The sequence below is a fragment of the Syngnathus floridae genome, chromosome 3, assembly GCF_059516105.1.
Source record: "Syngnathus floridae isolate MCC-2025c chromosome 3, RoL_Sflo_1.0, whole genome shotgun sequence".
NCBI classification, from domain to species: Eukaryota; Metazoa; Chordata; class Actinopteri; order Syngnathiformes; family Syngnathidae; genus Syngnathus; species Syngnathus floridae.
Genome location: NC_142415.1, coordinates 10,105,636 through 10,126,192, shown reverse-complemented (window position 1 = coordinate 10,126,192; position 20,557 = coordinate 10,105,636). Strand labels below are relative to the sequence as shown.

The window sequence follows — 20,557 nt, the reverse complement described above, 5'->3', positions numbered from 1 at the left end:
TACCACACATTTAGAATTACTGCTGTGGATACTAACGAGATCTGCTTTCATTATCTCACATTGTCCTTGTCTATTTTGTGACTATAAAGCCAGTGGTGTCCTCATATTTTGCAAATAGGGACAGATTTGTTGAGGGTAGAACGCGCGAGGGCCGACCGTTCATCTTATTATATTATTATATATTTTATATATTATATTACACAATGACAACATCGGAAAATGTAGTCAGAACTTTTGTAATTTGATCAAGTGAAAGAAATACTAAATCAGTTCTTCTACTTGCAGCAGAGTTCTCGTACTTTTCCCACCAGTGTCGACAAGATGGCAGCACAACAGCAACAGAACAAGTTATGCTTTATAGTGCTAAAGAATGAAAATGTGGAAAGGGAAATAACATCGTTTTTAAAGTGAGTGCAAATGAGTCAGTAACCTCCCGTGTGGAAGATGTCCTTCATAAAAGTTTCCATTTCGGGAAATTACGCCAAGCTGTGGTGAGTTCGAACACAGGCCGTGTTGAGCCTTGAGTTTACCAACTTCCACATTTACATATTCATGTTGTGAAATACTTTAAGCATGCACTACATGGAATTGAAAAGCTAAATGAGCATTCATTTAATATTCTTGCTATCTAGTGTCAGGTCAAGACAATTAAGGACGTATGAGAAGAAAAATTGTGTCTTACTTGTATTTCCGGTATTGCCTTCCACACATATGACATTTCTGCACACTGGCAAAACAGGTAAAACAACTGCATGATGCAAATAAGGCACGCTCAAAAATGTTGGGTCAAAAACAACACAATTTGGGTTAAAAATTGGACCAACTCAGGAAGTTGGGTTAGTTTGACACAAAATGAAGTCACGCCCGTTCTTCCACCGAGAAGAAATCTGGAAATCTGCGCTTGTGCAGAATTGCAGAGAAGCCAGTGTGAAAGATGTAAATATTTGTGCACACAAAGTAGACAAGAATGGTGCAATTTGGGAGCATGACTTGAATTCCTGAGCTGGGAAGTCTCTGTATCAGATTTACTGACTCTTCTGTTAAAACATCTGGTAGGCCGCCTGGTGTATATCATGGGGATTCTCTATAATGCTCACTGTGCTGTTTGACTTACTCGGGAAATTTGTATTCCAACAAAAATTATGTGCGGTTTGGTTGTTTTCTCTGTGATTCTTGTTTGAACTCGTTGAAATTGTGGACGAAAAATCTGATCCGACACTCAGAGGGCTTTTTTTTAGGAGGGGGGTCACTCACACTGTGCATTTTCCATACAGTATTACATAACGTAGAATGATGGCAGCTGTTATGATCGTTTGGCTAGATGGTTTGAATGTAATATTCGTTTCATGGAAGTAAAGCATATGATACATAATGACTGGAGATGGTGGAAATGACATTCTTTTAGGTCTTTAGGGTAACCTGAAAAAAATGGCATCTGTTTAACAGGTTATCCAAAATAAACAGTAGAACAGTTGCAATGTCTTTTTTTGTGACAAATACAATGACAAATTTTGCTTTGTGCACTCGGACACGTTCAGACATGCTGACAGAGCAAGGAAACCTCCACAAACTGTTACTATTTATGTAACAACAAAATTATAGAAGGTCTCGTAGCATTATGGAAAATCGTTGGCTATTTGACAATCGCAAGCCGTAGTTTTGGTGTGCCACCCTAAGAAGTTACTTGTCCCCATCTGGCCCCCCTTATGAAAAATTTCTAGAAGCGCCCCTACCACTCATAGCATTTAGTTGTCAAGCCAACATCGTCCTGGACACACTCGTAGAATGAATTTTTCCACTTCTGTTTGACATTTACACAACCTTGTAGGACGGCTTTGTCATACTACCTACCATTTTGATGCTACTAGTAGGGCCCAGGAATCTACTAGTTGAGCTTCATAGTCCGGACCAGTAGTTCTCGCTTGAAGTTTAATAACATACTCGTAGGCCATAATGTCACAAGAGTGAGGAAAAGTGCTACTCGTTTCTATGTTTACAAATGGTGAGAAAGAGTGTACTAGTGCATGGAGTTTAACCTGGACAGCTTGATTTTTAAGCTTAAAAAAAAAAAAAACTACATTGAATGCAAAGAGCCAGCGAGTGACTATTTATGAGGTTGAGAAGCCTATTTTGAGGCAGTCAGCATTCTCGCTGCTTCTTGTCATCTCTTTCATTTGACGCAGTCTGGATTTTAGGTGCAGGATGTGAAGAGCATCTGTTTGTGTGCTGACTGACGACAAAGGCTAGAGGTCTCCGTGAGCAGGCGCACCGGCGCTCTGATGAGGCACTTTCCCAAAGATTCCGCAACACCATGCTACAATGCCTAGTTACCATGGAAACATGATTGGGTCGGGCCATTTGGGAAGTGACAGCAGATGATGGGGAGTACATTCAGCACGTTTGACTCTTGAAGCCTCTGTTTGATCAAAGGTCAGAGTTATTGGTTTGCAATTGTTTTGATTTCAAAAGTACAATGATCGTTCAATTTGCTCTGGTGGCAAATTAATGTTGACCATCGAAATAAAGTAAAATGTCATTGTTACCATTTCAGCCCTATAAAAAAAAAATCCTCATAAAAGAGAATACCTACAAATCAGACAATATCAAGATGGAAAAATATTTAAAGACAATGCACAGAAACTATGAAACAGAAATAATAACACCACTGAAGGCCAAAGTGCACACAGCAGAGGGAGTAGCACAATGTCCAAAGTGATACAAAAAAATGTAGTAAAAATGGTTAATTCTGTGTATTCTATTTATTTTGTTAAAGCATATGTGTACAAAGTACAATGTCATAGAGGGCTACTTTTCACATTAAAAAATATATCACAAATAATTTTGATGGGTTTTCTTTGTTTTTTGGGGTGAGGTTGCTGGAACAGACAAATGGCATTTCTATTTATTTCAATGAGGAAAGATGATTTCAAATTCGAGTGTTTTTAATTACCGGGGGTGTTCGTGATACAAACTAAATTAAACAAGGCACCACTGTTGTTTTTTTTTTCTGTGGTCATGTCTGGACATGCAGCTGTGCAGCCATGCAAGTAATTCTTTTATTTGGAACAGTTTGTAGTGTTGGACCAGAAAAGGTGTCCTACTGAAAGCTCATTCTTCAAAACAAAAGCAAGGCCAATTTGGACTGTAATTTAGAAGATTTAGCTGCTCCCTGTGTGAGTAAGAATATGGACATCTTGTAAGCATGACCTTAATGATGTAAAACATGTGTTAGCGTTTTTCTTGTACAATGGGGAGCAAAAGGGCCCTTTAAAAGAAAACGCGTTTCATTATACTCCATGTGCTGGTTGTTTAACCTTCGCTGGACACACACTACTGACCACGGCCAGACCACAGAATAAATGAAACCAATGTAGACAGGAGGTACCAGCCCATTCCTTTGGGATGCATTCACTGTTTTTTCAACAGTTTTATCCCTCCCAATGTTATGATTGTAAAAGATATGAAAATGTCAGTGGTATATTTCTTGCACCTCATCTTCTGACTTTAGCTGTAATTGTCCCTGCTGGGTTAGAAGCAACCCAAAATAAGCGAATTGGTTCAGTGATTATCAAACAAAGTGCTGTTTGAGATCAACAGGTGTGCTGTGGGAATTATTTTGACCCCAAAAAAATTCTCACAAAAAACAGCTTGTTGTTAAAGTACACACTGGTGTGAAACATCTCGCTGAGATTGCTAATTCCATAAGTACACGTACACACGTAAAAACAAGAACATTTTAATGTATTATAATTAGTGTTCCCTTTAAATTTGTTTTGCACTGAGATTGGCTGGCAACCAATTCAGGGTGTCCCCCGCCTACTGTCCAAAGACTTCTGGGATAGGCTCCAGCACCCCCGCAACCCTCGTGAGGAGAAGCGGTTCAAAAAATGGATGGATGGAAATTTGCCTTACACACTCACTTTTCAGGTAATGTGGGGAATATGATTAACTGACCATCTCCTGTCACCATTAGTCGAACGTCACTATTACTCACTTGATCCTGTCTAGACGACATAAGCATGTCAACATACCTGTGAAGTGGGTGGAGGGAACAGAGGAGGGGGGTACCTGTCTCATCTCAGGTGAAGTCAGTCTTATTTCGGGAATTGAATACATTGACTTAGTGACTCAGAGTGAAAATTGCCTTTTGAGTTCCTCCCTATTGATGGTCAAAGGTTCTCTATACGACTGTGTCTAACCAGTTTCATTGAAAAAGCCACACTGTCGGAAAGCTCTGCAAAAGTACAAAAACACGCAGACTCTCCCCCAATGCAGACACCTCAGCAAACACAGTCTGTGACCGACGTTTGTTCCCGAACATTTCCGTGTTGCATGGCTCTTGTAAACGAAGCCTGAGTTGTCCAAACACACCAGCTCTTCATGCTCACCGTCATCTTGCAGACATACTCGTGTCAGCGTTCTGTTTTAACACCACTGCTCCATCGCACCTGGCTGGGCAGACTTGAATCACAGGGTGGGGAATGATGATGGATGGATGAAGAGCGGGTGCACTGAGTGAAGCATAGGTCACAGTTCGCACCCACACAATGATTTACCAGTGGCTAGCTGGAGGAGTGGAATGGCACTGGTTCAGTTTTGGTAAGGAGGTGACGATGTGGGCACTGCAAATGTGCAAAGGCTTTATCATCAAGTGCCAATGCTGATGCTAAACACGCAATATAAACTACTCAAGTTTGGGAATTTGGGCTTTGGAGTGGAATTTCAGCTGCACAATCGTTTTTACAGGTGAACTTCATTTGAACTTCTCTAAACGAATGTTTCTGAAATTGTCCACTTCTCTTCCTTTCTGTGACTCTTCCAGTCTCAGTCTATAGTATCTGTTTCAGGCTGCTGATGACATTGATTCAACTTTTTTGGGGGGGTGTAGAAAACAAGGGGCAATTTGACACCTTCGTTTAACGTTTTTTCACGCTGTAAAAGCCCAGGCTGAATGTTTGGCTACCTTTTAGTTTAAAATGTATAAAAGTTGTATTCATAATGATTCAGATGACAAGAGAAAGTATGCATGAGTGGATGCTCATAGAAAAGAGTTACTACGTAAAAGGACGTTCATTCGAGAGAGAAAAACTTTAAATCACTAGGAGTTGGACATATTTATGAAGCTTTTCCACAAATTAAGGCGTTCGTGTCTGAATGTTATGCGAGACATTTTTATGGATGTGTTGCGAAATAACATGTGAATCATCCTGACAACGCTCTGTGATAATTATACGAAATGGACTAAGTATATTATAGTCATCAGACCATCATCATAGCCATATGATGGGTTTAATATATTGGCCGTGTGCAGTAGTAAGGTCTGTCAAGCATGGAAACAAATCATGTTTTGGCTCCAAGTGTTGCCGTTACATCCCGTCAGGCAGGCTCATCAAATAACAACTTCACATGGGTGAGATTATGAACACTCTCTCACCATCCTGTCCGTGTTCCTCTCCACTACCTTATTTGGTCTCAGTCTCTCCTCTATTTTGGGCTTCATTTCAGACTAAGTGCTGTAGTCTTGTTTTCTAAAGGAAATGCCAAAATGTTGGAATCTACAAGAAGCTAAATACGGCCACACAACAGTTTCAACCAGTGGTGTCCAAAATGGGGCCTGGGGCCGTTTGCAGGCCGCCATCCATTCTAGTGGGAATCCTGAAAAATCCTAAACTTGATTTTTAGAACATAGAGTATTAAAAATCAGATTGTTTGATGGATTGTATTTAGTTTCCCAAATAGATTTAAGGTGAAGAAGGTCAAAGTGGCCATTGCATCCTTGCATAAGCAGCCTTCAGAGGCAAACGTACGTATGGACGCCCCTGGTTTAAGCCTACCGAAAGGTGACTGCCCGCAGTTCGTATTGCATGTTTGTTTACGCAGATGCATAGTTACCGTTGGGCTCATTAGATCACACTTCAACAATCACGTTCATGTTGGTCGTGACTCACATTCGTGCCAATGCAGTTATAAAAAAGCAGACGCAAACTGTGAGATGATTCATAGTGTACGGAGCACACTGACACTATTGCATTACATTATTTCCCAGCAGAATGCTTTTGAGCATGGAGAAAACATTAGGAATGTGCAAAACGGAGAGTTAAGTTACAAGTCTAAGGGAGCACGCAGTCTTGGAAAAGATCAAGAAATGATCTGGCACCAAAGCAGCAGTAGTTGGGTGTGTGCGACCTTGTATGTCATTACTCAGTTGTTCCCGTAAGTGTCCGATCGGTGCTGTGTTTATGAGAAATTTAAAGAATCCAGTTAACATCGTTGCTTGAAAAGTCACAAAGGAGTTGTTGAGCCTAACTCAGTCAGACTTGCATGAAGCAAAGATGACCCCTGACTCATAACCCGGGTCAGCCACACTGCAAATCATCAACTCTGACAATGTTAAATTGTTCATGATCCCAAGAGACACACATGATAACCTCATGCATGTACATATATGAAATCTGATATTTGAAAAATCTATTTAAGTAGAGTAACAAAGTAGATGAACCTTGTTACATCCAAGTGCATGAGTTTTCTGTAACAACTTCACATTTGCACATTCTAGAGGTTTAAGCAATATGTTGTTAGGCCTTCATCTGGCTAGCTGACAAGTGTGAGCCAACAGTTTGTGTGATATGTACATACAGGTTAAGAAAAAATGGCATAGCAGTGATTAACTGCCAAGATGCATGCTGGCCCTGAAATGCACATACCAGGTTGAACTCTACTTGAACTAAACACTAAGGCGGCTTTTTAAAAATGTGTACGTTTTGGAAGGATGTTCACCCATAGCCCATCATGAATCATGTTTAGCATATTTTTTTCTCTCAGTGCGAGCACTATGTAGATTTTTTGTCATTGTGGCAAGTTATTGAAATTGTACGGATATTGCATATAACTGACATTAAACACGATTTACACTTTAGTTAAGTGCATTTTCTTGTCTGTACTTTTTCTTTTGACTCACATGAAGCAGTTGAGTCAGTGCTTTCATTTTACACAAGTGCTGTATCATTAGTTCTACTTAAGTACCGAGTGTGAGTGCATCTAATAGTAATTAATGTATGAAACCCGAACATGAAAAATAGGAACTAAGATCATCTGAGTGATACAAGAACAACAAAAAGACAATGGTGGGATAACCTGAACATATCATTCATGTCATCAATAACTTTGCCAAACAAAAGTGTATTTCGTCATGGATAGGTACCAAACCTAAACATATATAAAATTACCCATTGACTCCACAAGATAGAAGCAGAGTGCTACTTTTGTCTAACTGAAACTCCTCAACTCACTAAAGCATTCAGGAGTTCGTTGGGATGAAGAGGGCAGCAAAGCACTAGTTTTGTCTTAATGAAGCACGACAAGATGGCACCAAAGTATTACATGACTATTATTTGACCAACATACGATAGGTCCAAAATAATCTAACAAATTAATGCTACCACTCAGACTGCATAACAACATCTGTTTGATAAAATAATAGATCAGACAATATATATATATATATATTTTTGCCAATCTAATGTGGATCACAGACTCACTTCTTGTTAACTAAATCCCCTAGTCCCTCTGCTAAGGTAAGAACATTTGGGCCGGTGACATCATGTTTCCGAAACCATGGGAATAAAATTTGCAAGAGGAGTGGAAATGTGGTCCTGGGCAACGGGAAACATCACAATATCACACGTGTTACTGTCATTACTGGTCGTCGAGTGTGAAAGCTGCAATAGTGGAAACGATCAGAGAGCAAGTGAGAGAAAACATATTAAGAGCTCTTGAGGGAAACTAAGTAAGTGGATTAAATGAATTGCAATTGAAGTTATGAATGGAAAGCTGTTTGAACATTTAATTGATATCCATCTCACTCAATCCAACACACGAGGAGAGCAACTGGTGCTGTCTGAGTAATATTTATTCTATTACTCTGTGACATTTATACATATTACTAGGACACTACGATGTGAACTTTAATGACATAAATTTACACACATTAACCAAGTTACTGTTTACCCCACCCCACATTTTCTTGCTGCTCATCATGCATACTCTCAATTTCAGCCGATTTATTAACCTCTTGTTCATCTTTCAATGTTCTGCCCCAACTAATTGTAAGACTCTGCCACATCTGATAAAACTTGTATTCTTTCCAATATCAATACGGTATTTGAAAAGTTAGTGAGGGATATTGTATCTCAGTGCTGCATCTGTTTTTAGTCTGCTTTGAACATTTTATTCACCATGCGCAATGTGGTCATGTATTATGTAACTACAGCGTAGTCTATTGTCTATGTATTTGCTTCTTTTTTTTTTTTTCTTTTCCTGGACTGTCGGCAGATAGACATTCTATTAAATGTTTTCCCCCCACTACTACCATATACCAGCCACTTGTAGGCTTTGGCTTTCCATAAAAAAATTCCTTTTTATTTTTCTAACCATCAATATCTATGATGAAACTTTCAGTTTTGAAGCAAAACATCGGTGAGGAGGTGCTAGCGGGAAGCGGAGGGCTGACATGTTTATCTGTACTTTGGATGATAAGTGTTTCTGCCAAATTCTTATGTTGCATTGACTGTCCGGTGGGATAGGGAGCATATGGCCACATTGCAACATAACAATTTCAAAAACTGCTGATGCAATTCCCCACGTATGGCTACACTGGTCCGTTTTGTTATAGCAGATTTACACAATTGGATTGAAAGCTTTGGAAACAATTGGACACTGTTTCCTTTTCTGGGAATCAGCAGATTGGGATTGAGTGCAAGAGAGTTCCGTAGTCACATTGCTGTTGTCACAAACTACCAACGCAGCATTTTTTTTCTTTTTACATAGATGCTCTACTTGAGTTATACTGGGAAGATTGCATTCATTTACATCTTAAACTCTGTGAAATGCAAATGGAAGATCTAAAAACTTGACATACCACAGAAAAGAGAGTTAACAACCTAAATGCTAAAGCAGAATTATTTTTTTAAAAAATCTAGTAAACATTATGCTGTGGTTGTGTCTGCTGAATGTGCTGAAATGATGCCCTGCTCAACTTTCTACCAATCATCATTTCTACAACCTGGAAAATCAAATGCTAATTCGTCAACATTACACCTGCACAAAACATAGATGCTTGAGAAATGCAATTGACACAAACAGAAGTGTTCAAGGAAAGTTATATCAAATGCTGAAAAAACTTTTTTGTGCAAATTTACCCTCCTGCGAGGAAACTCGAGAACTGATGTGTCTGATTTATAATCTTCCAAAACTGTCATATCAGAGCCACTTCAGGGCTTCAATCCCCATCTGGGACTTGTCACATATTGCTGCTGGTACCAAGTGCTCTTCAGCTCTGCCCAGTGTTTAGTAAAGATGTGTTTTTTTTCCCCCAGCTCAGGCAGAAGAGCAGAACGAGGAAAAGGTTGGGAGGTTTCCAACACAAGGAGGGAGTTTGATACAACACAGCTGGCCAGCAAAATTTCCTTTCACTAACAATGTCCAAATGATCCACATTATCTCTGCCTCACCACGTTAAATTGGCTTCAAAGAAAGGTCAACTGTTGAAGCAAAGCAAGTGGTCTGCGGAGATCGAGCAAATATGGAATGCTCGACGAGCGGCTTACTGGTTCGTAGGGACGCTCTTACCAGAGGTTCAACCGCGCATGTGAAAACATTTGTTCTTTGTAAACAATGACGCTCACCCTGCACACACAGAATGGCACGGTAAGCGGCGTAGAGAAAGTCACGCATCTCAATATTAATCAATGTTTACAACCTAAAATAAATTGTCTGAAATAATTTCCAACAATTTATTCTCTCCAACAATCAATAGCTTGGTAGACAGAATTAGTGAGCTATTCTTTAAAAAAGCAGTTTCAAAGTATTTATTGATACTTCCAGCAGATGTTTACTGCCAAACTAGACCAAACTAAACAAATCCATGTGTATTTAAAACGTCCTTGTAGCTTAGCTTTCAAGTCTGTCAACTTGATGCTACATAACCCTTTAAGCAACAGGTAAACTGTAAGTGTGTGCGTATATATTTACACATTTTGATTAGTAATGCCTAAAGAAATAAAATAGAGATAATTTATAAGAAGAAAAACGCCTTTCTTGTCAACGAAATTGGGATTACACACTAGTGGGATTCAGGTTTCAGTGTCTTGCTCAAGGACACTTTGACATGGTCAGCATGGTTGTTTTATTAATATTATATATATTTATCGACATTATGGAGTGCACCAATTCCAAATTTTGGGGATGGAGTGGGGTTGGAATGGATAAATGGCATCTCTATTCCAATGTGGGGAAATATTTGGCATTAGAGGGTTAATTAAACTTATATCTCAAGGCATCATATTAGAAATGGGACGGTTTCTGTAACCAATCACAATTACACCCACAGTGCCAGAACACTGACCCTTAATGACATTGACATTTTCCCATCAACTGAGAAAAATTTGTCAGTACAGGTCGACAATCAATCACAGGGAACATATGTCACCAAACAAGCATTCACATTCATACCGCTCGTCATTGAGTGGGAACTAAACCCACGCTGCTTGCTGGGAAATCAGAAGCATTTTCTGTTTTTACTGGATCTGACCATAGTACATGGTTTGTGACGGACGACTTGGGGTTTCCTGCAATCACTCGCAAAATATATGTATGTTCCCAGAATGGATCCCTGCAGCTCTCTGAGGAACACGTCATATCACACCATGGATTCAATCCAACAGGTAATTCGGAACCGTTTAGCAGACTCCAGACTAAAATCAAGCATCTGCGTTTATTTAAGAGTGACTCATCATGTGGCAATCAATCATCAGTCGCTTTGTGTATTTGAAGGTATTCTGGTAGATTACCTCATATTCTGCATTGTTAGACTCCCGGACAGTTTCCATCATGATCGTTTATCTCAATTTACCTACAAAGTCCATTTCTGGCTGCTGCCTGGCCTACCAGAATAACAAAATGGTAGCGTATCCACTGTAAAAATAGGTAGATAGCTATTTTGTTTTCAGGTCATTAAAGCCATTGGGTATTATCAGTATATTTTTGGGTTAGTTTTGTAGGGAACCAAATGGAAGAGTAATCTTGAATCTGAATGTTGTTTTTGCAAGTATTTCAAAGTGAATTGTTGCCATACAATTTGTGCTTTCTATCTATTCTGCCACCTTGAGAAAATAGAAAAGAACGATTTTCTATTTTGACTTGTTTTCTTTGGTGATGTTTTCTAAAGAGAGGCCTATCTCACTGTTTGAAATTTAATTAAAGAAACACTGCTAAATATACTAGTATAAGTTACATAAAATACACATCCACATGCTTAGCAGAAACAATACAGCCAAGAAAAGTGCACGGAATGAAGAGAATAGACTGTTGGGTAAAAAAATAACACCATTTTATGGAACTCCTATTCGCATCTTTTGGAATGCAGTTTAGTGTTTCTGATAGTGCTTAGGTCAGGAGAAAAGGCTTTGCTACAGTGCATTAGTTGTTATGAGGCGCTTTACTATCCAAATAAAATAAGCTAAGTACGACATTTTAAAAGGCTCAGTCAAGAAGAGTTTGTTCTGGAACAAAAACGATGTAACCGTAAAACCCTTTTGTTAATGATAGCCACATTTGTGAGGACATAGTGGAAAGGGAGAACACAGCACATGGAGTGCGTTCTTGTTTCTGACAGACATCTGGTCAACTCTCATGGTTTGTATTGGGAAACCGTGATCACCCTTTGGGAATTTATGGTGTTGGGTTCTCCTTGCCGGAATCATATTGGAGGGGTTTTAGAACTTGACTGTTAATGGTAGCCGTGTGCCTCTGGCTTGAAAATGAATTCAAGACTTGTTTAGTTTAATTGTTACTCACACTTATTGGAATTCCCCATCATTCTACCAAGGGGACTTCAATAACAGTAAAATACCCACAAAGCCTGGAGTTTTATGGTTATGATGGTTGGCACAATTTACATTTGAGTCTTAGTTTTTTAGTAGTGTTTTATTAAGGTTTATTTGTATATTAGTATCCAAAGAAGACCCTAATAGTGGGATTAATTAGTATCTACATTTTTATTCAGGAGCATAAAATGAAAATGGGTTTGAAAGAAAACTACAACCTGTTAGGCACACGGAAAAAACTCTTCAAACGTCCTTCAAAAGAGAATGAAGGCAGGCATTATTTCGTACATAACATTTATTTAATATAAAAGAAAATGGTTGCAATATTAACAGATATAAACAGGAGTCATCACTGAAAAACGACGGTATCCAACATGGCAGCGAGGCACTGAACGATGTTAGATGTCATCAACACATCTACGTGCTCCTCCAAGTGCCTTTTTGGATCCTGCAAGAGATGGAAAGGGAGAGAAGGAAACCTTAACTTTATTTCTTACTAAAAACTCAGAGGCAATGAGTCACATTCTACATCATGCATTTAAATGTCATTCACAAATTAGTTGAGAGATTGCTTTCAAATGAGACTACTGCACGTGTTATCCTAATATGCACTACTCACAAAAGTTAGGCTTTCGAGTGACGTTTCAGAATTTCAAAACCGTGTTGTACAGGATTGTTAGAAAATTAGGGACCATTACGACCCGAATCAAATCAACATGCACCTCAGAAGCCTATTTGATATTGGAGTGACATAATAACTAGATGCAAATGGTTTATGAAGAAGTGTAAATGTTACCTGTTTTCCAACATTCTTGATGGCCAGCTGTTCTGGTGTCATTTTGTCCTCTTCTTCCACAGCCTGAGATGGAAACGCAACAGTGACACGAACTTGCTTAGCAATGCGTCCATTCTCCGTGTGTGTTGATGTTAAAAATCATGACATTTCTATTTTGCATTGTAACGATTGAGATAAAATTGATTTTGTTTTGCAGGGTATTTTGCAATCAGTGCTATTTAATTCGTATTGTAAAAATTGCAGACAAAAGGATTGCTACCTTGTTGTAGTTCTTAGCGAGCTCCAACATTTCCTTGACAATGGTCTCATTGAGTTTGCAGTGCTCGCTGTAATCCTGCAGGGTGAGACCTTCCATCCAACTTTTCTTATGCAAGTTGAGGAGCATCTACAGGAAAGTCAGTCATGATTCTCATGGTCGTAGCAGAACATTAATACGGTGAAACCTCGCTTAATTGTATTGTTTGTGTCCCCATTAAAATGCAGAGGTTTTTTTTTTTATACTTTACCATATTCCTCCATAAATGACATTTTTTAAACAATTCTGAAGGCTGATTTCAAAGTTGCATGCCAAAGCAGTACAGTATTGTCCAGCTGAGCAATACTGAGCTCTACTTGAAAAGAAAAATGCAGCATAATTCCATCTATCCATTCCAGAAAATAAAGTACAGGATTGAAAAATGTTGTTCTTGGCTTTTCCCACCCAACTCCAGTAATAGTCGTTCCCATTGCAGATTTGTACTACTTATTACCAGTGGGACTGGAACATATACCAGCAATAATAGGACCTTCATAAAGAAAGATGAGTGAGTCTTACCTTTTGCTCCAACTCATTTTTCCTGTAATTAATGGTGATTGAGTAGTAATGTCTGTTCAGTCCGTGAATCAGAGCCTAAGATTTGGGAAAACCTGCCATTAATAAGTATACTGCAGAAACAGAAATTACAAATATCAATATTTTATAATTAACTAAAAATAAAATAAACCCAGGAATACTGAATTCTGATTAAATCAATCGCACCCATTACATAATTAGGTTTTATTAGAACAAAAATACTGTAATAAATTAATTTGATTGTATGTGTCCCATTACCTGGATTGAGGGTTTGTTGAGATGACCCAGATTTGATGTGGTTTGTCTTGGCTCATGACCCAACACCATCATATTGGCATTGATCAGTCTGAAGGCATCAATGACAACCTGTAGCGGAAATGACGTGAGGGGAATAGATTTTATAATGACTCACTACTGTTGCATAAAGCTCTTAAAATGCATACCCACCTTTCCTTTGACACTTTGGATGGGATCTACCACCACAGCTACTGCTCGCTCCGACAGCGCCTCAAAGCTCTGCTGTGTGTTGATGTCCACCCCGGACAACCAGCAACCAAAACCAGGATGGCTGTGATACCAACCCACAACCATCTCGGGCCTGGTGAACAGTTAGCGGTTAATGTGTGTAGATAAATAAAAACAGTTTGTGAACCTCCGCCTATCATGGTGAACCAGACCGTGTGATAGAAAGCAAATAATACTTTTATCGCTCATGCACAATCTTATTTAACTGATGAATGTCTGCTCGCATGATGCTTACATACTGCAAAATGCCATGGACGACGGGCAAACAGAAATTTGCAAAGATGTTGCATAATTATCAAACAGCAACTTAAAGCAACAATGAGCAGCAAGACATGAATTTTCACTGTCCATGGCAGGACTCAGTCCCATCCCCGTGAGGAGGTCTGCCATATACAACAATATTGGACTGGCAGACCGACCAGCTAATTCTTTAGTACTACATAGAAACACTGAAAAAGGAACAATCCTTCGGCACTGCCAGTGTACAATGTTTTACCTGCCCGTCTGCTTCAACATGTCCAACATCTTAGCTTGGAAGACAGGGTCCACTGCCTCAACACTCACACCCTGTGAAGCAACACATAGTTCGACACGTTAACACTTCTGGTACATAAAATAGAACTTACAAAGTGAATATTTATTCAATATCTCACTACTGCTCTGATTATTATGAATGAAAACTTATGCTTAAATGGCTTTAAGACACACCATTTTGAACAATTGATAGTGTGATAAATTATCTTGATAATTAGGACGAAGTGGACCTAAAACTGGAAATCATGATATTAAAAGCTCAAACAGATTGCTAAAGCCTAGCTTCTTCCATTTCTTGTACTTCCAGCTTCTGGTTTTGTACTTTCCAGCAGTTGGTTGCCATGTGGCACCAGGCTGCCTCTCACTGGTCAGTCTTGGTACAACGGCAGATTTGGTTATCCATATGATGTGCTGTGGTGGTTTTCTGACACGCAATATATTTGCTTCGCATGTCCACCCTTATCCACTAACAACTCATTCACTATATTGTCCCACACTATATGGAGCACTATAGAGTACTGCCCAATTCTGACAGTCAGATCGCCGCATATGACATGACCACCATACCTGTCATTGGCATTAAGTTCTCCGACTATTTACACTTTATAATGGTGAGAATTTGACCAAGAAACAATAAACTCCATTTCCATTATTTATTTTGTTTATAAATTGGAACAAATTGGACATCCGAGGTAGTTCTTACAACCCTTAATTAAGATTAAAAATAAATAAAACATACCGTTCCAGACTGGGGCATGGCAAACACATCAATCACTCGCACTGTGTAGTCGTCAACAAATTCTCCCAGCATCAATCCCATGACTTCCATTGGTACACCCGCACGCCCATGCTTTAACATCTAACAAGGGAAGACAATTGAGGTTACACACAAGTATACAATGTTGTAATATATTCGGCTATGAGGTGGACTTGAGTGATTTTTAAAAAATATCGAATTAAAAAAAATGTCCTCCTCAATATTGCGATTATAATTTAATATGCAATTATTATTTAATAAATACAAGCAATAAATGAATCTGTATGTTCACTTGAGAAAAAAAATGCTCTTTTTTTAATTTGCCATAATATTTTTTAAAAAGACATCCTAGAGCTGTAATTTTAACATCGTGCTATTTTTGCTCCTGATTACCATACCATCAAATAATTAACCCTAGCATAAATCCACATTATGAGCATGGTCACAGAATGAATAAAACTCATAGGTCAAGGTTCTTCTGGAACTGGAGTTTACCTTGAGCAATGCCAATGATGAAATATAGACTTGCTCTGCTGTGTCCACAGCTGGTGCATCTGTCGGGGGACCCTGAGCAAGCAAAGAAGATGTGGAAATAATTCAATAAATAAAACACAAAACAGGTGATTGAACTAAAATGTCATCAGAATAACTACAATTATGTCTTAATGACAATTTAGATAGTGTTACCTGGCCAAGACCTGGCATTCCACCACCAAGCCTCAAGAGACGGTCCATGTCAGAATCTGTTGACAGTGACATGTTATTTTGCTTGAGGGTTTACATAATTTGAAAGAATCACACCCCCAAAAAAAAAACATGGAAAAACAACATGAGGTAAAGCGGTAATGCAAACGAGTGGCACATTGATTAATCAACAACTAATCAATTATCAATTTAATGTATACTTATTTTTGATAATTGTGAGTTGTGACCCTAGTGAGGATGAGAGGTTCATAAAATGAATGCTGGATAATATATGTCGGATTTCTGTAGTCTTCCCCCCAAAAATAGACCGATTTTCTTCTTTCTTTGAGTTGAATCAGAATAAAATCAGTTTTTACTTTGGATAACAATAATCAAGATTTTGACCCATTACATTACAGTCATTGAACATGTCTGTAAAGTCAACTTCCACTTTGTAAACTCTTGAGATTAGCTGACCGCTATCATTACATAGCATTAAATTATTGATCTATGGACAACCACGCGTTGTACTTGGAATCAAACCTTGAGGTTTTAATACAGCTTTGTAAAACACGAAAATATATTCCATTAGATCGCTCTCCCATTAAAGAAACAAGATAACACTCCTAACGAGGCCAAGGTTCTGTTAGCATGATCATGACGCTAGCCTTGTGTCATCTTCCAAAAGAAAAATTGCAATAAATTGTTTACGATGATGCCATCATACCGAATAGCACATATAACCATACACACGACTGCATATTTGGCCTAGATGTACTAACCTTTTTGTTTTCTAGCGTTTACAGGTTGTTTTAATAAGCGATCGTGAATCGACCTGACTGGCTACCATGAATCAGCCAGAATGCCGTTTAACATTGAACAACTTCCGTCGCACAATGACGTCGACAATCACTTTAAGTGTAATTACAAAAGAAATACACATGGGGTCGCTAAAACCACATTTACCGAGGGTGCAATACGTCCTTAACGTGCAAGAACCGACGGCGTGTTCATCCATTTTATATACAGTGGTCCTGCAGAGCTGGAGGAAGCGTATTCCCATCTGGCAGAATAATAAATGACAAGAGAATACGATTTGAACGTATAAACTCTACTAATATCCTCCCATAATAATAATTATAAATGAGGGTCATTCCAGAATGTAATTTAAAATAATCAATGCGGTAAATACAGAAACATACACTTTTTATACATTAAAAATGAGACTGTAAAAGTGGTAAAACCTTAATAGCTTTTGATTTCTCCTGCTATGTAATCCCCGTCCCTACTTGTTCCGATTCAAATGATGTTGAAAATTCCATTTTTTGTAGGATTTTTCTCTTCATAAATGAACAATGCAAGAATGCTGTAGAACTTGAGCTGAATTGAATTTGATTGAATTGTAATTAATTTAATTGTTGAAATTATGAACTGTAAGAAGTGAGAGACTTGGTTTTGTAATGGTTTGAATGTGTCAAGAAATGTGGAAGGAGGATGTAAATATTTAAACGATCTCCTAATTTGGCAAAGTTAGTGTGAACAGTGAGGAATTTGGGGAATGCAAGGAATTTGTGGATTGTGGACAACAGGTCCTAAAGAGTTCTGAATGAACCAAATATTTGGAATTTGGGACACCTGCTTCATTTAATGGATGTTTCCATCATGAAAAACAATTCCGTGGAATTTAAGGATTTGGGGAATGTGATTTTTTGTTTGAGTGCATTTTAATTGGTTGAGTCGAACAAGCACACCCTCGCCAAGGAAGTTTCTGGATTTGAATCTTGGTTTTGGCCATGTGTGCAGTTTGGTTTTTCGGGTCATCATGTATGGTGTGTAGGTTTTCTCAGAATCCCCCTTTACAAACAGGACTTCACTGTATGTCTTTAGAGACCTTGAGTGATTCCTTGAGTTGAAAGCATTACTCTATCCCAGAGGAGTCACAAACCCCAAACCAGACCACACACCCAGAGAGCTTGTTCAATACGCTTTTTCCTTTTGTTCTTGCCGAGGAGTTACAAGTCCCACAATCCACCCAACACTGCCACTTCCCTGCTAAAAAGTCCTCCCAGACAGGTCTGCTGGCAAACTGAGCTTTTGACTGGGACCTACATTCCTCTCCCTTACGCTGCAGATGATGAAAGAGAAGAACTACTCCACATTCCTCAGTCCCTCCTTCCCCACACCCACCAGACCTCCTGCTCCCTCAATACTCAGCCGACCTGCCGGGATGAGCTTCCCTCACGTACAATTTATCACTTTCAATGACCATTTGAGCTTCACTATGGGCTAGCAGACTTTAAATCGTTGGATTATTTATGTTGTCTCCGACCCGCTGGTGGATGTGTCCTTACTGCATATCGTGGAAATAAACCCTACTCGGCCCAAATAGTCGGCACCAAAAGTTAACTTGTTAAACTTGCCACTAGAATTACATCGTCATCCTAGTAGTAAGGACATTGACTTTAAAGTGGTTTTAAGGAAATTGAAAAAAACAAAATGATGATTTGAGTAGTTGCTGGATAGCTTTTTAATATCAGTACTAATTATCACTAATAAAAAAAATGGGGCACACTCGTCAAACAATTCTGCGTACTTGGAAATCTGTTTTCCCTCTACTGGTACCACATTTGGCCTCCAAGTATGCATTTTTTTGTAATCCATTGTATCCGCAACAGTCTTTTGTAACACAATAGTAGCTTCCTCGACCTTACTGATAGGTCTGAAAAGCCTCCTAATAATTTTGCCTCACAGATAACATGTAGTTGACTGACTACTAGTATGCCACAATTGTCCGACTACTGTTCAGAAATATCTTACTGCAGTAGAGGGTAGTTTAGTTTGCCCTTGTCATTCTACAAGGGATCCGATTTTATTTTTGCTTTGTCTTACTTAATCTGGTTTTGATGTTGGCTAATGTTCCCTGAATGTGGGTTGCTTGTTGCATCTTGAAATTGAATTGATCTCTTTAAAATGTCCTTTCACTGTGAATTAGACAGGTGTGGGCGAATGGCAATACATTGATCAGGGTCAAGACAATGCAGGAAACAAGCAAAGTGTTTGCTGAATCATTATTGCTGACTGGGTTACCTCATTCAATTCGGCTCTGGACACGATTGGTTGACAGTTTGCCATTTATTCAGTTCAAAACCTATTCATGTCATTGCTCAGCAGGGAAGTCATGTCACAAGCTTTTTGTTGAAGATACCAAATTAGGCAGAGCGATTGACCTATTGGACATTGCGCCGATTGAAGTTGGCACAATGGAGAGAGAGGCATGACATTGATGTCTTTTATGTGTAAAAGATGTGTATGGAAACCACATGGGGACCTCTTCGGTCACTAAATGAACATTTGTAATCCATTACATAAACACGGAATCTTCTAAACAAAGACTGCTGCAGCCGATTATTTGATTTGGAAAGAGTGCCGCTTTCGAGGAACACGAGAGGCTTGTAACATGACACCAGCATGAAGCCGTCATCCCACCAGCCAGCAGGGAGAAGGGCGAGAAATGTGATGCTTTCAAAAGCTTCTCTACACGCAGCAGATGATTTGGGTTTACTTTTCAATGTACGCATGCAACAACACAAAGAAACAATAAAAAATGTTTTCACCATCTTAACGGCCCTTTGAGGGAAGCCAATTACAAAGTGACCCGCAACAAAATTGACTGCTAATTACTGATAGATTGAAAATTGTTGTATGGATGATCACATAATTGACCACACCCCTCATATTTTTGTGTATATTTTTTTGTATAAACATAAGGGACAACACTAAAGGAACATCCTTGTTGGTGTTAAAAGGATGACACAGTTGTTGCTTTATTTCCACCAGCGCTAACAGAATGCACACTCATTCAGGAGCTGCTATCGACCACAGCTCACACCCAGTCACCCAACACATTGCACTGAGCGCTTAAGCCAATCTTCAAGCCTATGGGACTCATACCCTTTCATTTGCAATGTGTGACAATTTAGCTCAAATGCAATGTATGTAAAGATGTAAATATGACACAATAACTGAAAAATACAGCCAGTAACGTCAAAATCACTAACAACAAAAGTGAGTACACCTAAGTCAAAGCATAACATTTCAAAATTGGGCCCTAATTAGCAATTTTCCTCCCTTGTCATATGACTCAAAAGATCACTAGATCGATCGAGAGAGCGAGAGAGTGAGCAAGAGCGAGTTAATTTTATATTTGCATGCTTTGTATGATTTTTTATTTGCATGCGTTGTGTGACCTCTAGTCCAGGTGGTCGCGGGCATGCTGGAGCCTATCCCAACCATCATCGGGCAGCTGGCCGGGGACACCCTGAACTGGTTGCTAGCCAATTGTAGGGCACACAAAGACGAACAACGAACGGTACATACACACACACTTTGGGCAATTTGGAGTGCTCAATCAGCCTACCAAGCATGTTTTTGGGATGTGGGTGGAAACCGTAGTTCCCACGCAGGCACAGGGAGAACATGCAAACTCCACACAGGGAGGGCTGGAGGTGGAACGGAACCCACACCCTCCTATCAGTGAGGCGGACGTG

General features: G+C 39.1%; 1 protein-coding gene across 1 annotated transcript; it reads right to left on the bottom strand.

Moving 5' to 3' along the window:
* Positions 1-12,159: 12,159 nt before the first annotated feature.
* psmd14 (proteasome 26S subunit, non-ATPase 14) lies at positions 12,160-16,911 on the bottom strand. The gene is made up of 11 exons (XM_088371997.1): positions 16,793-16,911; positions 16,014-16,069; positions 15,822-15,893; positions 15,309-15,428; positions 14,532-14,602; positions 13,958-14,108; positions 13,769-13,876; positions 13,493-13,567; positions 12,938-13,063; positions 12,679-12,741; positions 12,160-12,330 (listed from the first exon to the last, which is right to left on the bottom strand). Exons 2-11 carry the CDS (start codon positions 16,059-16,061, stop codon positions 12,232-12,234), a joined length of 933 nt encoding a protein of 310 aa, XP_088228123.1. The 5' UTR covers positions 16,062-16,069; positions 16,793-16,911; the 3' UTR covers positions 12,160-12,231.
* Positions 16,912-20,557: the final 3,646 nt, after the last annotated feature.

Bases quoted from the DNA above. Each gene is read 5' to 3' on its own strand.
- psmd14 (XM_088371997.1), bottom strand. From the start codon at position 16,061: ATGGACCGTCTCTTGAGGCTTGGTGGTGGAATGCCAGGTCTTGGCCAG. The intron at 13,064-13,492 runs GTAAGACTCACT...ACTTTCCTGTAG, and splicing joins AAAATGAGTTGGAGCAAAAG to ATGCTCCTCAACTTGCATAA. The intron at 12,331-12,678 runs GTAACATTTACA...CATCTCTTGCAG, and splicing joins TCAAGAATGTTGGAAAACAG to GATCCAAAAAGGCACTTGGA.